The following is a 20,874-nucleotide window of genomic DNA, read 5'->3' as shown; positions in this document are numbered from 1 at the left end:
ATATCTCGGTTAAAGCATCATTTAGTCGGGACACATCATAATGTGCAAGCATGCACGTCAAGAAAATTGCTAGATGCCGTAAAATGGCAATGCCGTCAATTACTTGATGATCTGATTGGAAAAAGACAAGAAAAAGAGATGATTGAGTTAAAAATGAGGTATTACTAAGATGAGCTCCCTACTTCTGATCCTCCACCCCATAACTTACGATCAGAAGTAGGAAGTTCTCCAGTGAAGAGACAAGGTGTGGCTTATGCCAATAGTAGTGCCGCAGACACAAAAAGAAGAGGAGAAGGAGTGAGTTCTTCGAGAGGAGGACCAAGAGGTAGAGCTAAAGGCTCTATTAGGAGCTTTTTCCCTCCTAGGACTACCTTGAGAAGGCCTGTTTCTGTGGAGAAATGTTTCATGTGGAATTTGTCTAATATGAGGAACAAATAAATTAGTTATTGTACCAAGGATCTCTCTCTCTCATGGATGTTTCCAATCATTATTGGACAAACCACATTGATGATTAAGGCTCTCTTTTCTTTGACATCCTTCTTCTTGTCTACTGTAACCAACAACAGAGATAAGGTTAGGGTTAGTCCTCATAATTGTTTTGACCTCAGATTGCCAGAGATAAGGTTAGGGTTAGTCCTCATAATTGTTTTGACCTCAGATTGCCAGAACTTGTGCTTCTGGATGGTGCAAAGTTAATTGTCACTGTATAATTGGTAAAATCTAAGGGTGAAAAGCTCAAAGTCCTAGCTTGCTGTATTCCCCCCCCCCCCTTTTCATTTACTTTGTAGATGTTAGTTCTTCATCTTGGTTAAACACAACTTTGTTCTTTTCTTAATTGCTAAGATTCTTCTGAGGCTCCTGTAGACGTTTTGATGTCATGATTTTAAGAAAATAAATGCACAGTTATGATAATGCTAGTAATATGCATTGCTTGGAAAACAAATCTGCAGCAAAATTTGATGTTTGGCCTTGAAATTATTTTGCTATCAATCAAAATTTTAATTTTTTGTCAAATATTTCCCTAATTCATATTTTGGTGTTTCTATGAAGATCCGGATTCAGAAGTGGTGGTGTTTGCAAGGAGGACGGTTAAGGATTTGAAATTGCCTCAAGCATTCATTACACCTATTGCACAGTCTATTCAAGTGGGTGCATGATTTATGATATAGTTGGAATTCTAGTTTCTTACTTTCTTTTCCCTTTATGACTAATTTTGCAAATGTGATATATATTCTTTTGTGTTTTTATTGACTCAAGCATTCATTACACCTATTGCACTGTATTCAAGTGCATGCATGATTTATTACGTAATTGGAATTCTAGTTTCTTACTTTCTTTTCCCTTTATCTCAATAATTTTGCAAATGTGATCTATATTCTTTTATGTTTTTTATTGACCATCATTAATATGTTCATCTTATGATGAAAATCACTCATCTGAATTGGATTAAAAGTGTGAAACATTGATGTTGTCATGTTCTTTTGTTTGCTAAATCCTCGGTCACACTTGGATGCTCCCATCTATGTTTCTATCCCATGTCAAGATGATAGGATATGGACGAGTATAGGACATTCTATGACAGGTGACGTGGTAAATATCATGTCCAACAAAGTCTATCCTTGTTCAGAATGAATACTTATTTTCTTTATTTGATGTTATATGTGTAAATATAAAGATGTATTTCTTTATTTGATGTTATATGTGTAAATATAAAGATGTATTGATAATCGTGACTTGAACTGGTTATTCATAAGTTGCGGCTTTAAGATAGCAATTTTCATGATTTAATTTCTGACATACATAAAAGAGTAATAACCGTAGTATATGTGCATGCCAATGTTAAATGTATCGTTGCACTTCACATTTAGAAGCTTGTACTTAGTAATGTAATGATGGTTATAAATTCTTAGATTTGCCAAACATATTCAATCACATAATGCATGAACCATTTTTAGCATGAAAAAATAATCAATCTCATAGTGTGGAACATATGTTTTGAGAGAGAAAAAAGTAATTGTATTCATGCAAGTGGAATAGAAATATTACAAACCATAAGATGACGAGTCATCCTCCAACATTAGCCAAATAAAGTGACACCAAAGAAGAATACATGGGACCGAACCATGATAGGTTGCTCTTAGGCCACCTAGATGCTGCACATAGAAGAACTTCGAACTGGATAATTTTGTGAACTAACAAAATATTAGAGAATTTCTTGTTGAAGGTGTTTCCAAATAGCCCTCCATGAAGTTAGAAGCCATCATTTCCATACTTTCTCCCAATGCTTACTTCTGTTTACACTCGCTGGCTCCATTGTTAGATCCCTAATGCAGAAAAGTTTATGAAGACATACTTGTAGATCGGGCCATGCAAGTTTCAGTAGGCTTTGGATAGTCTCACAACTCCAAATCACATGGTCCATTGATTCCACCTCCTTGACTCACATGATACATCTATTAGCTCCTTGAATTCCTTTTTTCATGAGCTTTATCTGTGTGTACCTTGTCTATGTAGATTACCAAGTGAAAGTAGGCGCTGTAGGAGAGGGGCTTGGTCCCCAGTGGCATATTAGGCCACAATATCACACTGTTCCAGCTGAGATCTGTAAAAAATGTGACTGTGATTGTCGTAGATCCACTGCAACACCATAATGCCTCATCCATATCCTGGGTTGGACACAACAAAGTGCTGCAATAGGTTAAGCTTGTCTTCCATTGCATTTTCTTTAAAGTCTCTCCTGAACTGCCCAGACCAATCTTCATCCTGCTGCCAACATTCGCTAAGAACTATCCAAAAAGTTCCATATTTTAGGTAAGACATAAAGGTGGCATTAAGGCAGATGTGGTAAGCCAAGAATCAGACTAAAACTTCAGGGCATTCCCATTGCCTAATTGAGTCCTAATATGACTCTTGAATTGTTTTGCCTAATTGAGAATTATCCTAGAACCCTCAAACATCAAGCAACATTCTAGAACTGCATTTCCATTTATTACTCATCTTCCACCTTCAAGAACCCTCTGTAACTTATATTTTTTTTTCATGCGCATGGTCCAGGGTTTCCTTCCATGCAAAGAAACAGCCAACATTTGGCCAAAAGAGCATGATTCATCATAGACGTCATATTCCTGGTCCGCTCGATTCAATGGGGAGAGTAACCATATTCCAATTAACCAAATTGGCTGCATTTTCATTTTCTACACCTTTCGACATGAATAGCCACATCTTCTAGATGTCTTCATCTCAATTATTCTAGGAATCTTAAAGGAACACAAGAAAAGAAGGTATACTTGTCAGCACATTTCTAACCAGCATCACACTGTTATGACCCTACACCATGATATGAGAGTTTAGTTCTGTAATTGATGTAAAGGGAACATGGGTCTAGGAAGGTAGATGGATCAGGCATCTTGGGATCCAGATCTGTAGAGTGGGCCTGTCTTCTGTAAGTTTGCTATGTCAACTGTACTGACCCGGAATGACTAACAACATAATCTGCTGGTTCCAGTCACAGCTGACAGAGTTTCGATCATATGAAGGACAAGAAATGAACATAGGTGAAAAAATCTTGCCTCTCAAGGTAAGGCTGGTTATTAATAACTGTTCTTTTTACTGGTGATTTTCCATTTTGTGTAGTTTGAATTTTCCCAACTACATCTTTTATTTTTGTTCTAATTTTTTTTTCGGGTGCTTCTGTAAATGCAGCTTGACCTTCGTTTAAATAACACAGTCATACGAGATCAGTTTCTCTGGGTAAGAAAGATGACATCTATGTGATGCATTGCAGATTATCAGAATTGAATGGGCTTGATACTATTTTAGGATGTTTTTTATGTTTCCGTTGTTTGTTTGTTTGGTGAATAGTAGTATAAGTTGCTGGAATCCCCAGATCCAGCAATGCCGCAGAGCAGGATTACGACTCTGACTGAGTGTGTCTTCTAGGATTTTTTTTCTGTATATTTTGAGCTTTCATCTGTTTGCCCATTCTGCAAAATCATTCGTGGTTTTATTCTACACCTTTTTATAAATTTCAGGATATTAACAATTTTGAGAGTGATCCTGAAGAGTTTGCGAGGACATTTTGTAAGGAATTGGACATTGGAGACCCGGAAGTTGGGGTAATAATTGTTCATTGTGCTTTAAGTTGGACCTTAGTTTCTCTCGTGATGCTTGTAGTTCCTTTTTGTTGGATTGAAATAAAGTTTTTCAATGGTAAAGTGCTCTCTCTCTCTCTCTCTGTGGCACACACACTCACAAATGCATGAACACCTATGTCACATGGGTGCGGGTGCGGGCGCGGGTGCGGGTGCGGGGATTCGGCACTTCCAAAAAACCCGGGTGCGGGGGTGCGGCAGGGGCAAAAATGTAATAAGTAATATATATATATAAAGGGGGTTGGGGAATAGGCGGGGTTTTTTTTTTAAACTTTGCAGCTGTCAGGCAGCTGCTGTCAGCAGCTGACAGGCAGCTGCTGCAGCTGTGCTGACCGCTGCTGTCAGCAGCTGTGCGTGAAAACTGAAAAACTTACTTTATGCTAGGCAGCTGACAGACTAGCATAAAGTTTTTTAAAAAAAAATTCGAAGCCCATTTGGGCAATTTTTTTTTTTTTAAAAATGGACATTAATGATCCTGGGTGCGGTCAACGCACCCAGGATCGAGTTGACCGCACCCGGTGCGGCACCCGCACCCGCACCCGCGTCGAGTCGCGTCGACGCGGGTGCGGCACCCTCCTAGCCGAATCCCTGTGACATAGATGAACACATACATGTACATGGTGGTGTTTATGTCTCATAAAAGATAGACTGCTATTTTACTAGACATTTCAGTTATATTATAATTAATTTGTTATGTAGAACCTATCTCGCCAATATTGCTGAAATTTTGAAAATATCATGATTTTATTGTGATATTTTTGAGAGTCAATATAATGTCAAAAGAATGTGACATTTTCAAAATATCTCCTATTTGAAAAATATTGCTTTCTATCACAATATATTTGCGCGATAAAAACAGTTTCTGTAATATATATGTATATATATATATATATATATATATATATATATATATATATATATATATATATACTTTCCGAATTTTTCCAAGAAGATTTTTTTTCCTAAGGGCACATTTGGAAGCAAGAAAAATTCTCACAGGAAAAGAAAATTTTTCCTATGAGAATTTTTGATATGATAACTTTTCTAAATGAAAAATTTTCACTTGTTTGTGTAGAGAGAGAGAGAGAGAGAGAGAGAGAGAGAGAGAGAGAGAGAGAGACCTGGAAATGGTGGTGGGTGGGAGGAAGATGAAGATGGAGGAAGCTCTTCTTGTGGCAGCCCATGGGATGAAATGTGTTGCGGGTGAATGGTTGCCCTAGTCAAAAAGAATTTTTGATAGGAAAAATTCCTCCACCTTTTTCCTTCCAGCCCCCAGGTGCAAGAATTTTTCCTATAAAAAAGCACACTTTTTATAAAAACTTTCCTTTCAAATTTTTCTCTCGTCTGGAATGGTTGGAAAAGCTGCCATTTTTTCTTTCCTACTTGCATTTTCCTACCATTTTCTTGTTTCCAAACATGCCCTAAAGTCACGAGTTTTCCCCTTAGGATTTTCTAGTGAATGAGATTTGTGATATTGATAGAAGCATCTCTTTATCAAGAGTTATGTCTCCATTTATGTATAATGAAATTTGAGTTATGTCTCCATGTTATTATTTTAAAATTTTAGTAAGGGTTGAGTGATTTTTTTTCTTGATATATCTTCTCATTCCGTCCACGAAATGCTAGGTTATTTTTTGCAAGAGTCTTAACAATGACAATAATCCCTACCATTTTTTTTTCTAATATTCTTTTTCTCTATTAATTTTTTCTTGAATACTTTTGTCGATTGTCTTGTTTTCTAATAATCTTTTACCTAACTCAACCCAAGCATTCATGCTACTAATATGTTTCACTTGATATTTCATGATTTTTTAATATTCTACTAAGGTTCTTCCAATCTTTACTTCCTTTATTAACTAATTTAATTTTATTAAGTTTCAATGTAAATAACTTACAACAAAAACAAAACACTTAATCAACATCTTTCGAATAAATTAACCATTTTCTATCATGTTTTTCCTCAATTTGGTAATTCTTGGTGATAATGGCACATAAAAAAATGTAGTCTTTATCAAGAGAAAATTCTCTTTTATTTTCTCTAATTGGGCCTCTTTCAAATAATAAATCTCATAATTTTATATCTATTGTTGGCCAATGTCCTCGGTCATAAATATTGATAGAATCATCAACTTTATTTGTGGTTTTCCTTCTAAATGTTCTTAAAGTTCCTCATTTACTTTTTCATGTTCTTCCTCTATATTTTCATGATTTTTTTCAGGTGTTATTCTTGGTTCTTCTAAATTATTTATAATTTTCTCACTTTCTTTTATTTCAACATCTTCTAAAATTTCCTCATTGTGGGTAATAGTAACATCATTCAGGTAATTTATATTTTTTCTATCAATAACAAACCTATCAAGAGCACCCTTTAGAGAAGTAACTAAAATTTTATTTTATTTTACGTTTTTTATGTTCATATTTAAATTTTTTAGAATACATAATAATTTTAACAAGGTAGGAAATAAAAATATAAATAAAAGAATAATAAAACTTAATATTTTTTTTAGAATGAATCCAATAGTTGTTAGGCACACCACACACGTAAGAGACCTAGTAAACCTAAACATGGAGCATATAAGATTAAAATTTTTATTTTTAACATAAGCATCAAATTTAAAAAAAAAACACTTATGGTCCATATACATGAACTGATGAACAAAAATTTTGTACATTATTAAATATTAGTCATCTAAAACTAAAAATAGAGGATAATATATTGTAAAAATATTATTGGACTAGTATTTAGGATGAGATTGTTATAATTAGTGGTGGCAAAATCTGACCCGACCCGCCAACCCGCTTCTTAGCCGGGTTAGGGTTTGGCTTAAATGGGTTTGTGTCATAAACGGGTAAACCCACCTAACCCGTTCATTAAACGGGTTGTGTTTGTGTTAGGGGTATGCCAACCCACCAACCCGTTTGACCCGTTTAATAAACGGGTTAGGCGGGCGAGTCAATTACCCATTTACACGAACTCGTCAACCCGCAACCTGTTTATATATATATATATATATATATATATATATATATATATATATATATATATATATATATATATATATATATATATATATATATATATATATAAACTTATCTAACCCTAACTCCTAACTTTACACTTTAGTCACCCACCTAACTCCTTCCTACCCAGCCGCAGCCGAAAGCCCGAGACCTCTCCTCTCCAGTGGTGGTGTGTGCCTGTGCGGTTATCGTGTCTATGTTATCGGGTTGACCCGATTAATAAACGGGTCGCCGTGTCGTGTAATTGTGTCATGTTGACCCGACCCATTTATTAAACATGTTAACCATGTCATGTCGGGTTACCCGTTTAATAAATGGGTCATGTTCGTGTTTGCCACATCTGACCTGTTTAATAAACGGGTCGTGTTCGTGTTGAGGTATTCTGACCCGCCAACGTGACCTACCGACCCGACCCGATTGCCACCCCTAGTTATAATTCAATTGAAGGTCATACGAATGATCATATTGGAACTTGAAAGATGTAAAAAAAAGAATATGCTAATTAGTAATTACTATGATCCAAGTTGATCAATCATCTTTTACACCGATCCTAAATGGCTATTTCTAGTTTGTACTTAAACTGACTTAAAGCCACCTATTTTAATTTATGCACATTCTATACTTACTCGATTTCTATACCAAAAGCCAAATGACTGTTCACTTTGCAACCAGACCAAGCTTTACACGAACTCATTTTGGTACCAATCTTAGATTCAAACCGATGGGTACCAAAATCATTTTAATAGTGGGTTTACATCATCATTGGTATTAACAAAATTAGTTTGCTATATGATAAATACCTTTCTTGACCAAGGAAAAATAAAAATCATAATAAAATCAAATATTTCCATCTCTAAGTTAGTGTGTTCCTTTCAATTTACCAGTGCTTAGTGCATAGAGTGAAGTTTCTTAATGTATAATCCTGTTAGAAGATAATTATCAATTTATATTTGAATCCACTAACTTGATGCAGATCTACAACTTGTCATACTTGGGACTCAAACTCAGATCAAATTGGGTTGAGATCTACTTGTTATATAACATGCATCTATAATCATGTTTGGATCTTGGTTCTCCCGACTCATTCTCATTCAAGCTATGTGCATTAATTTTTAGATGCAAAGGGTGATGAATTCTCAACTTTTTAGGTGGCTAGTAATATAAAAGTAAATATTAATCTATGAATTTTACAAGGTTAAATATCGTGGTAGTATTATAATAAAAATGTGGCATTATAAATCTTAGATATATGCTTACAAGATTATGTACATATATTTCAAATTCAGATTCATTTATACCTCGTAATTTGAATTTAATTCCTAATAAAATGAAGAAAAAAAAACAAAATTGCTAACATTATAGAGGGCCCACTAGGTTGGGACGTCCCACGCTAGGGATGCCTCTTTTCCAACTATTTTAACTTGAAAGAAATGTCTAACTTTCATTTCTTATGCCAAGTAGTCAATGTTTTATTTTAGGAAACTCTTTTTTTTCCTTGACTTTAGGTTCAAGGAGGTTCTTTATAAAATTTCTAAATTTTACAATGTAGAAATTGTTTCATTGGATCGGCCCACATAGGGGGGCATCCCACCCTATGGAACACCTACTTTTTATTAAATGTGATAAGTTTCTAAATTCCATTCCATAACCTTTCCAAGTTTCAAATTTTTAAATGGACTTCCATTTTGGATTTCAAGTCTAATCAAGATCCAAATCCAAATTGGACTTCTAATAATCTAAACCTAAATTCACCTTAAATTTAATTCAAAATAAATTAAATTCTAAATACAAATTTGCTCGAATTAAGCTAAATTCTAATTCTAATTTAAACCCAATTTAACATTGAATTTAAATTTAACACTTATTTTAAAATATCAAATCATATTTTTTATATTTATTAATTATAAAAAATTATAGGTATTATATTCAACTTCAAATTCAAATAAGATTCAAATTGATGATTAAGTCAAATTTGAGCTAAATTAAAACTCAAAATTCAATTCACAATAAACTCCAAAATTAGATCCAAATTAAATTCAAATTAAATTCAGATTAAATCTGATTAAAAATCAAACTCAATTAATTTCAAATTCCTAATTTGAAATTCATTCTAAATCCAAATTAAATCTTGAATTACTCTTTAATATCATCTTAAGTTCAAATACTATCTTAACGTTAAATTTGTCTTTAGTCCTCATAAAAATATCGAAAATTCGCGGGGTTTACATGCTTCCCTCTTTAAAAAAAAATCATCCACAAAATTTAACTAGGGTTACTTACTGAATAAACAACACACGGATGCCTTAGCCTCGCATGCGATTGAGCATATAGCAACCCCATGGAAACAACCCCCAACATAACCTCACCACCAAAGGGACAAGGTCTTTCGAACCCCAACCCAAAGACTAGTTGATGATTGCATACCATAGCGAACAACATGATCGAGACTCGTTTGTCAGCATCGTGCTTGCACTCGCACAACCCTGTGCCACCATGCAAGGTTGACATCGCGCCATGGGCCACCTCCCCGTGCATCCAAGGCCATTGCCCACGTCCCATGAAAGATTTGCACTACACACGGACACCACCATGCACTCTCAATGCTACCTGTGAGATATAGGAGGTGTATGTGCCAAGACAAGCCAACCAACTCAAGCAAGAGATCCCTTATATAGGTGTTTTGGGAGCTGAGTGCCCGCTGGTCGGAGGAACCCGAATAACGCTTGGAGAACCATAAATTTTTTTGACTCTCAAATCATTCAAATTCGACTTCACCAATGTGTTCCTCATATTCCATTTACACGGTGTATTTTCAATCTTGGCCCCAAACAACTCCAAATGCACAATAGACTTTTGCCTTCAAGATTTTGTGCATGTAGTCGTGCGCACGTGCCACGCTCGTGGTGATGATATGAACCCACAAGGAGGACTAGCCAGACCCCACAAGCTTTGGTGCACATGGGCCATGCACAACGCCCAAGGAGGATCCCATGCATGACTTTTATGAATATGCATTTTTGTCTTAGCTGTTGGGGATGCTTTTCCTCTTTTTTGGTGTAATTAAGTGGATTACCAACATGACACCACTTAGCTTAGTTAGGCAACATCTACTTTTTGTTTGCATGTTTATCATGGGCCAAAAATAGCAATAGGCACCCCATGCTCGAACACTTTTGTGACTTTTTTATACTAGCCCAAAAAGGGCCTTTTGAAGGCTTAGGCCTTAGGGTTGGGAATGACATTCTCACCCTCTTTTGTATGAGACATATAAAAGCCTCTAAGGCAAACTCACCCAACTAATGAAATAGAATTTTGAATTCTCCTTGAAGGGCGACTCACATTTCTCCCTATATCTTCTTCCTCATTTGGCGTACAACCATTTCAGCAGTGGTTCAGCAACTTCATTGTTGAACCTTAAGCTTAAGACGTGGATCTTTTTAAGCCTTGATGTAGTTGTGTGGTTCTCAACTCCTCACCCACCACGATCAAGGAAGTAGTAAGCGTTCGTGCTTCCAACCTCCTTCATCGGTAATTGTCATGGATCGAGGTAGGTGGCTGCTTCCAGTCTCTTCCTTGTAGCATCTGGTTCAACCTTTTTAACCTTCCCAGACTTTGGCTCGTCACAAGGAGACTGCAACCTCCATAGGTTGTTGGCCTTCCCTGTGACCCTACGCTTGGTGCATCGGTTGTGCCATAGCCGCATGCGCCCAGACCCTTGGGAGTAGGGCTTGTTCTAGACGTGCGGTGGAGCGTGCTCTCACACGCACACACCTTCACACAGTCACCTCAGCTTGCACGCCTCCTATAATAGGCCACTCATGTGTAGCTTGATCTTTTCACATGTATCGACCAGTCCACACGTACCACGACCTAGAATTGACTCTCCTTAAGCCTCCTTCAATCACGTGAAGACCTTCCTAAGGGTGAAAGTCCTATGGTAGGGTGTAGAGAAAGGAGAGAGAGGAGCTTGAGAGGGGGTGAGAGAGAGAATGCTTGAGAGAATAATATTTGGCAAAATAAGGGGGGCGTGAGCCCCTTCTCTCTTTAAATAGAGCAAAATTTAGGTCAAGGACTAGGGCTAACCTCAGCCTTTGATCTAATCTCAACGGGGTTACTAAATCTTAAGGTAATTTACTTTCCTTTCTTCTCTTTTTTTTTTTTTTTGTCTTAAAATTTGCATTTTATTTTTTCTAACTAGTGTAGCCTATAATATGTATATTATAAAGTATACTACATATTATATATATCTTACCTTAACCTTAGAGAGAGGGTGGGTCGACCCCCATGGTTGACCTCCCTTTCCATTTCCAAAATTCACATGTTTCTTCTTTCTTTCCTTTTTCCATGTCTTTTTTTATTTACATAACTTAGTTTAATATATATATATATATATATATATATATATATATATATATATACATACATACTATGTAATAGTCTACATGGGGTGGTCAACCCATGTAGTCCAACTCTTTTCTAATTTAAAAATGCCAACTTCCTTGACAAGCAAGCAAGTTGACTATTCAACTTCTTCTTTTTTCCTTTTCTTATGCCTTGCACTATAAGAAAAATGCCAAATAGCGACGGACTTTTGTGATGAAATTTTTTCGTCGCAAAGTTACGATGGATTAGCGAGAAAAAAACATTTGTCGCTAAGTTCGTAAATATTTACGAAATTAGCGACGAACAAACATTCATTGTCAACTCCCTTGCTAAGTAGTGACGGATTAGCGACTGAAATTTTATGTCACAAAACCCAACGCACTTAGTGATGGAATAACTCTGTCGCTAGTTAGCGATGAAGTTTGCGACGGAAAAATTTCATCGCAAAAGTTCGTCGCTAACTGTCGATGTAAATCCCCATAGGGCACGGAATCGATTTTTTTTTACTCTCACTCACACCGCTCTCTTTCTCTCTCACCCGCGCCGCTTTCCGTCCTCTCTCTAGCTACTGCCCCCTCCCTCTGTCCAGCTACCGGCAAAATCCCCCCTCACACCCTCCAACTACCGCCCCGTCCCTCTCTCCGGCTACCAGCGACCGCCCCCCAGTCTCTCAGGTAACTCCCTACCCCAGTCTTCTTCTTCTTCATCATCTCCTTCTCGCTTTTTCTCTTCTTCATCTTGTTTCGGCAGGGACGTCACCCCTACCATCTGTCATTTTTCAGCAGACCGGCAAGGGTGATGCCCCTGCCGCCTGTCATTTTTCAGCAGACCGGCAAGGGTGATGCCTCTGCTGCCTTTCTCCTTGGTCAAGCAGGGCCGAGCCCTTATGCATCCTGCCTCTCTATCAAGCAGGGGCTTCGCCCCTGCCGCCTTATTTTCCAGCAAGGGAGATGCTCCTTCCCCTCTCATTTTTATGGTAGGTAGGGGCAGAGCCCCTACCTGTCTCTATTTTTTTTTGGCAGGCAGGGACAATGCCTCTGGCGCCTTTGCAATTTTCGGTAGGGGTAAAGCCCCTGCCTCCCTTATTTACCAAACAAGCAGGGGTGAGGCCCCCTGCCACCATGGGATGTTTGGCAGGGGCCCTGCCCCTACCCATGTTTTTTCTCGTCTGGCAAGGGCGATCCTCCCTGCCGCCTCTGGATTTTTTTGGTAGGGGCCTCGCCCCTGCCTTTGTTTTCCTTAGGCATGCAGAGGTGAGGCCCCCTGCCGCCTTTGAATTTTCGGCAGCCCTCTGCCTCTTTCCTCTTGGTCAGGCAAGGGCTTTGCCTCTGCCGTCTTGTTTTCCGGCAGGCAAGGGTTCACCCCTTGCCTCTGCCACCTTGTCCTTTGTGAGGCAGAGGCCTTGCCCCTCCATCAATTTCCAGCAAGGAGGGCGAAGCTCTGCCTCCTATAGTCTGCCAGGGGCCTCAGCCCCTACCGCTCGGGTTTTTTGACAGGCAAGGGGCAAACCCCCTGTCTCTGTGTGTTTTTGACAAGCAGAAGGGTGCCTCGATTTTTGTTTTGTTTTGTTTTAATCTGTTTTAACATTCAACTAAGTTTCTTGTGTGATTTTCAACAGGTTTTACTGTTTTTCAGTAAATATAAGGAGCTCTGAGCACTGTGCTTGTAAAGGATTTTTGGTGAAAAGCAATTCAAATCGGGTAAATACCTGAGGTGAGTAAGTGATGCAAGCGCATTATATGTTATTTAATTTATTAGATGCAACACTTTTTTGTTCACACACTCACTTAGTTGTGGATATCTAGGACTACTTTGATGGAGTTTGGAGATCATGTTGAGCATGAATTCAATGTATGAGAATAGAAGTGTTCTTATTTTTGGAGTACGAATTTCATGCTAGGCATGATAGTAGTTAGTAGGATATTGGAGTGTGTTTGTTGTCGGTACATGTTTGATATTGTTTTGATATGAATAAGTTGAATGTATTGCAATGTTTGATGTTTCTATATCCATGCTTGCATGAAGTTATTTTCCATTTGATTATGCCTTCTATGTGAAATTGTATCCTAAATTTTTTGTTCAAATGAATATATTTGTGTCATTATAGCATTATTAAGATTTTTTTAACTAGTGATGAAAATATCTGTAATATTTTAGGAAAAAATGGATGCAAATCGTGAATGAATGTATCGTAGGATAGTTGATAATGAGGTGTCGCATGAATATATGAATAGTGTTGACAGTTTTATTGAATTCACAACGACAAATGTCAGTACAGTGGATCCTACCGATCGGATCAGATGCCCTTGCACGATGTGTAAGAACAATCAATTTGTAGAACCTCATGACATTAGACATCACCTATACATGAAGGGTTTTGTTAGTGGTTATCAAAATTGGACGCTTTATGGTGAAGAATTTTGAAATAATTATGACGCGAGGGTGGATGTGGTGCATAATAATTCATATGGGGACCTCATATTTGATGTCGCAGAACCAGAAATGGGTCCTACTTTGGGACATAGTGATGCATCAACTGGGGTAGAGAAAAAGCAACAAACGATGCAACTAGTACATTCTATGACTTACTTAAAGATGTTGATGAACCACTGTGGAATGGTTGCGAGAGTCACACTATCTTGTCTGTAGTTCTTTAACTACTGAATTTGAAGTACGAGTTTAATTTGCGTTAATCATGTTTTGACCGTTTGTGCTCTATTGTAAAGAGTATGTTGCCCAAAAATGAAAAAATGTCACAAAATCTCTACCGTGCGAAGGTTATGGTAAATGCTCTAGGTATGGGGTATCAAAAGATATATGTTTGTCCCAATCACTGCATGTTGTATTTTAAAGATCAAGAAAAAAGCAAATCATGTCCATCATGTAGACATCCTCGGTTCAAGCAAAAAACAAAGGGAAATGGTATCACAAGGTCAAAAGAAGTGTCGTATAAGTCACTCTACTACTTTCCTCTCATCCCTAGATTGCAACGTCTTTATATGTCTTCGAGGACAGCTAAACAAATGATATGGCATGCAAATAAAGTTCGACATGATGAAGACATGATCACACATCCTGTTGACGTAGAAGCTTGGAGGCACTTTAATCGTACTCATCAGAACTTCGCTTTGAAAGTAAAAAATGTTAGGTTAGGTTTATGTACATATGGATTTAATCCATTTGGGGGTAGATCAACCCCATACTCATATTGGCCAGTATTTGTCACCCCATACAACCTTCCTCCAAGCTTGTGTATAAAGCATCAAAATCTTTTCTTGTCTCTATTGATCCCTGGTCTGACATCTCCCGGACAAAATCTTGAAGTATATTTGAGGCCATTGATTGATGAACTGAAAATATTGTGGGATGACGGTGTTCTGACATACGATACCCATAAAAAATAAAACTTTAATATGAAGGTTGTTGTTCTATGGACAATCAGTGACTTCTCTGCATATAGTATGTTATCTGGTTGGAGCACACATGAGAGGTTAGCATGTCCGTACTGCATGGAGGATATAAAATCGTTTAGATTGACGCATGGAAGAAAGTCGTGCTGGTTTGATTGTCATCGTCGATTTCTACCCAGCGATCATCTGTTCTGACAATAAAAGAATGTGTTTCGAGCAGGCACAACTAAAATGGAAGGTCAACCAAAAAGGTTGTCTGACATAAAGTTTAAGAAGATTGTGATACTTTCTATGTGAACTGACAGATGCCCGTAGGGCAACGCCCTTTATTGGATTTGGGAAGGATCACAATTGAACAAAAACATCTATATTTTGGAAACTACCATATTGGCCAACCTTATTGATACGACATAATTTAGATGTCATGCATGTGGAGAAAAATGTGTTTGATAATATATTCAATACAGTAATGAACATGAAAGGAAAAATGAAGGATAATCTGAAGGCACTTATGGATTTAAAAGTGATATGTAAAAGATCAGAATTAGAACTCAAAGAGTACAATGGCAAAGTACTGAAACCAAAGGCAAGGTATGTGCTTGGTACAGATCAAGTAAAGCTGGTATGTCAATGGTTGAGACAGTTTAGATTTCCAGACGGCTATGTTTCTAACATTGCTCGGGCTGTGAAGATAGACGATGAACAGTTATATAGGTTGAAGAGTCATGATTGTCATGTCATTATGCAACGGTTGATACCCCTAGCATTCCATGATATGTTAGACAAACCTATATGGAGGGTACTGTCCGAGTTGAGTAGATTTTTTAGAACATTGTGCACATCTGAAGTTGTAGTATCTGAGGTAAAGAATCTAGAGAAATCTATCGTAACTACTATTTGTCAGCTGGAGAAGATATTTTCACCAGCATTTTTTGATGTTATGGAACATGTGGTCATACATTTACCATATGAACTAAGGGTTGGTGGACCTGTGCAATATCGGTGGATGTACCCATTTGAAAGGTATATATTTATTTAAAATTTTCTTTTAAATACTATTGAGAAATTTATTGTAATCTGAGATGTATATTGTTGACAAATACATGTTTGACCTCAAAAAAAAAAGGTTCGGAATAAAGCAAGAGTAGAGGGCTCTATTTGTGAGGTGTACACCTTGGAAGAGATTTCAAATTTCTCATCTATGTACTTTGAACATCACATTCCAACACGTTACACATGCCCACCTCGTAATGATGATGATGAATAATTAACTGGAACTGACAAATTGTCTATATTTCAACCACTTGGACATACATTTGACAGTTGTCGGTCAAGACTCTTGGAAGATCGAGAGCAAGACGCAGCACAAATATATATCCTTTTCAATTGCTCAGCAATCAACCCATATATTGAGTAAGTATAGTTAATATGTAACATTAAGTTTACATGGTTTGGTAAAATATGTTTATGTTAAGTGTAGACGATTTTATCTGGAATTGCGAAAAAGCTTTCACAACTCACTGATGAAGAAGTACAGAAAGAACGTGAAAATAAATTCGTGGCATGGTTGAAAGAGTTGGCAAGGACGATTGTATACATTTTTCCCTTTATACAACAATAAGATACTTGTCGTGATCATAGTCCTTGTTTGTGCTTGTAGGTCTACCATGGTGATGTTAAAGATCAAGGAATATGTGATTTACAGAATGGTCCGTCTAAAGTTGTGCAGTGTTACAACGGGTATATCATAAATGGTTATCGTTTTCATACAAAAAACTACAATGTCAACAAGTCAACGATGAATAGTGGCGTGTGCATCAAGGGTAGCAGCTATGGTGAAAATGAACATGACTACTACGGTGTTATAGAAGAAATAATGGAGTTGACTTACTTAGGAACAAATAACAGGTTAACTTTATTCAAGTGTCAATGGTTTGATCCCACAGCAACTAGAGTCGACAAAGTCTCAGGCATTGTAGAGGTGAATGACAAGTTAAAGTTTGGAACATATGAACCATTTATATTAGCCTCACAAGCTCAACAAGTGTACTATACATCATATCCGACTACAAGGAAGTCAGATAGAAATGAATGGTGGGCAATTTGTAAGGTGAAGTCAAAACTATACCCCAAGTATGATCAGTTACAGGAAGACAAGATTGATAAAGAGGATGAATACTACCAATCAGATGATATGTATGACTTCTCTTATGGTCACGATGTCACACATGGTATGCATGTCATATCTCTATTGGCTTATGACACATGCATGGAAGAATGTGATCCAAATGATATATGAAGTGGATGGACGCTAAATGAAAAAGAAGAAGATGATGACGAAGAGGAGGAGGAGGAGGAAGAAGGCTATGAAAGTCAGACAAGTGATGATGAGTCATTCACGAGCTAGTGAAATACAACTTGTAATATAATTTGATCTAAATGATTAGAATAATTTAAATGTATGGCAATGTATTATATTGATTTGAATATATTAAAATGTGTTGCAATGTTTGAATGTCTTGCATGAAGTTTTTTTCAATTTCATATGAATAATTTGAATGTATTGAAATGTATTATATTGATTTGAATATATTGAAAAGTGTTGCAATGTTTGAATGTCTTGCATGAAGCTTTTTTCAATTTGATATGAATGATCTGAATGATTTGAATAATTTGAATATATTGAAATGTATTGTAATGTTTGAATGTCTTACATGAAGGTTTTTTTAATTTGATCTAAATGATTAAAATGATATGAATGTATTGAAATGTATTGTATTCATTTGAATATATTGAAATGTGTTGCAATGTTTGAACGTCTTGCATAAAGGTTTTTTCAATTTGATCTAAATGATTAGAATGATATGAATATATTGAAATGTGTTGCAGTGTTTGAATGTCTTGCATGAAGCTTTTTTCAATTTCATATGAATGATCTAAATGATTAAAATGATTTGAATATATTGAAATGTATTGCAATGTTTGAATGCCTTGCATGAAGGTTTTTTCAATTTTATCTAAATGATTAGAATGATATGAATGTATTGAAATGTGTTATATTCATTTGAATGTATTGAAATGTGTTGCAATGTTTGAATGTCTTGCATGAAGTTTTTTTCAATTTCATATGAATAATCTGAATGATTAGAATGATTTGAATGTATGAAAATGTATTGTATTGATTTGAATATATTGAAATGTATTACAATGTTTGAATGTCTTGCATGAAGTTTTTTTCAATTTCATATGAATGATTTGAATGTATTGAAATTAATTATGTTGATTTAAATATATTGAAATGTGTTGCAATTATTGAATGTCTTACATGAAAGTTTTTTCAATTTGATCTGAATGATTAGAATGATTTGAATATATTGAAACGTATTGCAATGTTTGAATGTATTACCAGTACATTTTAATTTGTTAGAATATGGTTCGTGGAGGACACAGTCATCGAGCAACCAGTGGTAGTTAGTCCAAGTCTTCTTCTTCACGGGCTCCTTCGATAGGTATATCATTTAAATAATTGTATATTTGATTAGTTGAAATTTACATTATATGAATTTCTAACTCATTGTTCTGTAGATGCTGTTTCGCCTACACATGACCCACATATGCCAGATGCAAGGTCTTCTCCGTGTGACCCACGACAAGTAATTCAAATAGTGTATATTGATGGTCGACCGTAAGTATTTCATTGTCACTTGTTCAATATTTAACTTATAAAAAATATATATTGGTGATCGATTATTAATGTGTATTTTTTCATGTGCAGTGCAAGGTTTGAGCAACAAGAAGTAATACGAGAAATTACGAAGTCATTACTGCATCATCTTTCAAGACCGGTAGCACAATGGAAAGAGTACCCGAGAGAGGTGTTGGATAGCTTAATTTTTTCATTCATGGCATGTAATCATTTATCATAACAAGCAGTGTTTTATTAAAATATGTGCTAACATTCTGAAAGTATTTATAGGCCTCCCATCGCTTCGTGAGTGAAAACGAGGAGAAGGACACAAGGGTAGTGTGGCAGAAGGTGGCTGTCAATCGATTTGCCGACATGCTGCACAATATGAAGATTGCAGTAAAAAAAGCAGTTGGTGGGATAGATGATCCACTGCAGTGGAAGGGCCATGGGCCGGCTACTGTCAGGAGAAATTATTGAGAGGGCATGTGCGACAAGTGAGAGAGCAATGATTTTTGAAACCGCTCAGCAAAAGCTGCACAAAACCGATCAGCGATGCCCGATGTGCATCTACACACAGGTGGATCTAGGACTTTTGGGAGCCAACAGAAGAAAACGGTAAGTCATCAATATATATATTATCAAATTTATGAGTATTTCTGCATACTTATTAATCAATTTTTTATATCATGTCACATTGCATGAAGCAGAAAAATGAAGCATTGTGCCTTACAAGGATGTGTTTGTTGAAACACATAAATGTAAGAGCACGAGAGATTTTGGATCAGAGAAGGCGAGACTGACAACGGTATGCATTTATTGTATTAATAAACATTGTAATATACAAGTTACTTTAAATTATGTTATCATAAATATTGTAATTCTTAATTATTAATTTATATTCTAATTTTTATTTTGTAGGAGTCATACGAGCAGCAAATGATACAACGATATGGTAATGACTCCACTCAGCATCTGTCTTTTGATCTTGCAGCATGGGTGACTGCTACAGGTGAGCCAAAAAAGGGTCGTGTTTTCGGGTTTGGGAGTAACATGAACACCACACCAGTTGTTGCCTCCTGCAGCCCGGGCTCACAGAGTTCTCTCGCCAGCATCAACTCCCAACGTCCTATTGACCCTACTGTGTCTTGGGATGGTGTTTATCAGTATCTTGAAGACAAATGCAACACTTTTTAAATAAAGTCATTCCCAACCTTGTCCGTAATGAGTTGTGCAACTTTTTTCAAGAAAGTAGAACTTCATCTGCATTCAACATGAGCTCAGGTACCCGTCAGATATGCATGATTGAGTTGCTATAAATTTTTTCTTATAATTTTTTTAATGTCTTTCAGTTTATTACTAGTCTATTTGTCATTCAACCATTTACTTTGTTGCATTAGATTAGACGGATTGCATATAATTTATTTCATTATGTTTTGTTTATAAATACTAACATTTTGGTTCTCTTTTGTAGGATGATGGAGATGATCAATGTAGAGAAACTGATTGAGGCATGGAGGAAGGGGCAGATCAAGAAAATGAAGAGGATGATGCCCAAAATCTTGGCGAGGATTAGATTTTTTTGTTTAATTTGTTTGACAAACTTGTAACTAATTATAACTTCGTAAGGATTGTACTTAGTAGTTAAAGTTTGCTTAACTTAGCATTTTTGTTTAATTTGTATGCATTTTTTATTTGTATTGTTTTTTTATAAGCAGGATATATGAATTATACGAGAAATTTTTCTCGATTTTCAAAATATTTAAAAAAATTATTTAAAATTTTTATAACAAATTAGCGATGGAGTAGCGATGGATAATATCTGTCATTGTTCGGTCGCCAATTTGAGGTAGTCGTTGGTTTGTGGAAAAATTCAAGCCATCGCTAATTAGCAATAGAAATTAGTGACAGATAATCATCCATCGATAAATGGTAGTGACAGAAATAGCGACAGATTAAATTCTGTCGCTTAACCAAATCGATCTTAGTTTATCGATGAATTCACGATGTACATGATCTGTCGCTAATCCATCGCAACATAGCGATGGATTGGGGGTAGATAAATTCTGTTGCAATTTAGCGACTAGGGTTATGTGACGGATGATATCTGTTGTTAGTCTGTCGCAAAATTCATCGTAAACATGTACAACGATGGATTAGCGGTGGATAGCATTTTTATTGTAGTGTTGGTTTCCTATTCTATTCATGGGTCCAGCCCTTGCTG

General features: G+C 36.5%; 1 protein-coding gene across 1 annotated transcript in view; it reads left to right on the top strand.

Moving 5' to 3' along the window:
• Nucleotides 1–20,160, top strand: part of LOC149826700 (chromatin structure-remodeling complex protein BSH-like) — a 35,344-nt gene extending 15,184 nt beyond the window's left edge. Inside the window, exons 3-7 of the mRNA XM_090018366.1 lie at nt 1,051–1,145; nt 3,506–3,577; nt 3,703–3,750; nt 4,032–4,115; nt 20,125–20,160. Of these exons, the coding sequence (XP_089874492.1) occupies nt 1,051–1,145; nt 3,506–3,577; nt 3,703–3,750; nt 4,032–4,115; nt 20,125–20,160 (335 nt within the window). The remainder of the gene's footprint in view (nt 1–1,050; nt 1,146–3,505; nt 3,578–3,702; nt 3,751–4,031; nt 4,116–20,124) is intronic.
• The last annotated feature ends 714 nt before the right edge of the window (nt 20,161–20,874 follow it).

The sequence above is a fragment of the Nuphar pumila genome, chromosome 10 (genome assembly GCF_984573655.1).
Source record: "Nuphar pumila chromosome 10, dmNupPumi1.hap1.1, whole genome shotgun sequence".
Lineage (NCBI taxonomy): Eukaryota > Viridiplantae > Streptophyta > Magnoliopsida > Nymphaeales > Nymphaeaceae > Nuphar > Nuphar pumila.
Note: the sequence above shows the minus strand (reverse complement) of the source record. Positions and strands in the feature narration are given on the sequence as shown.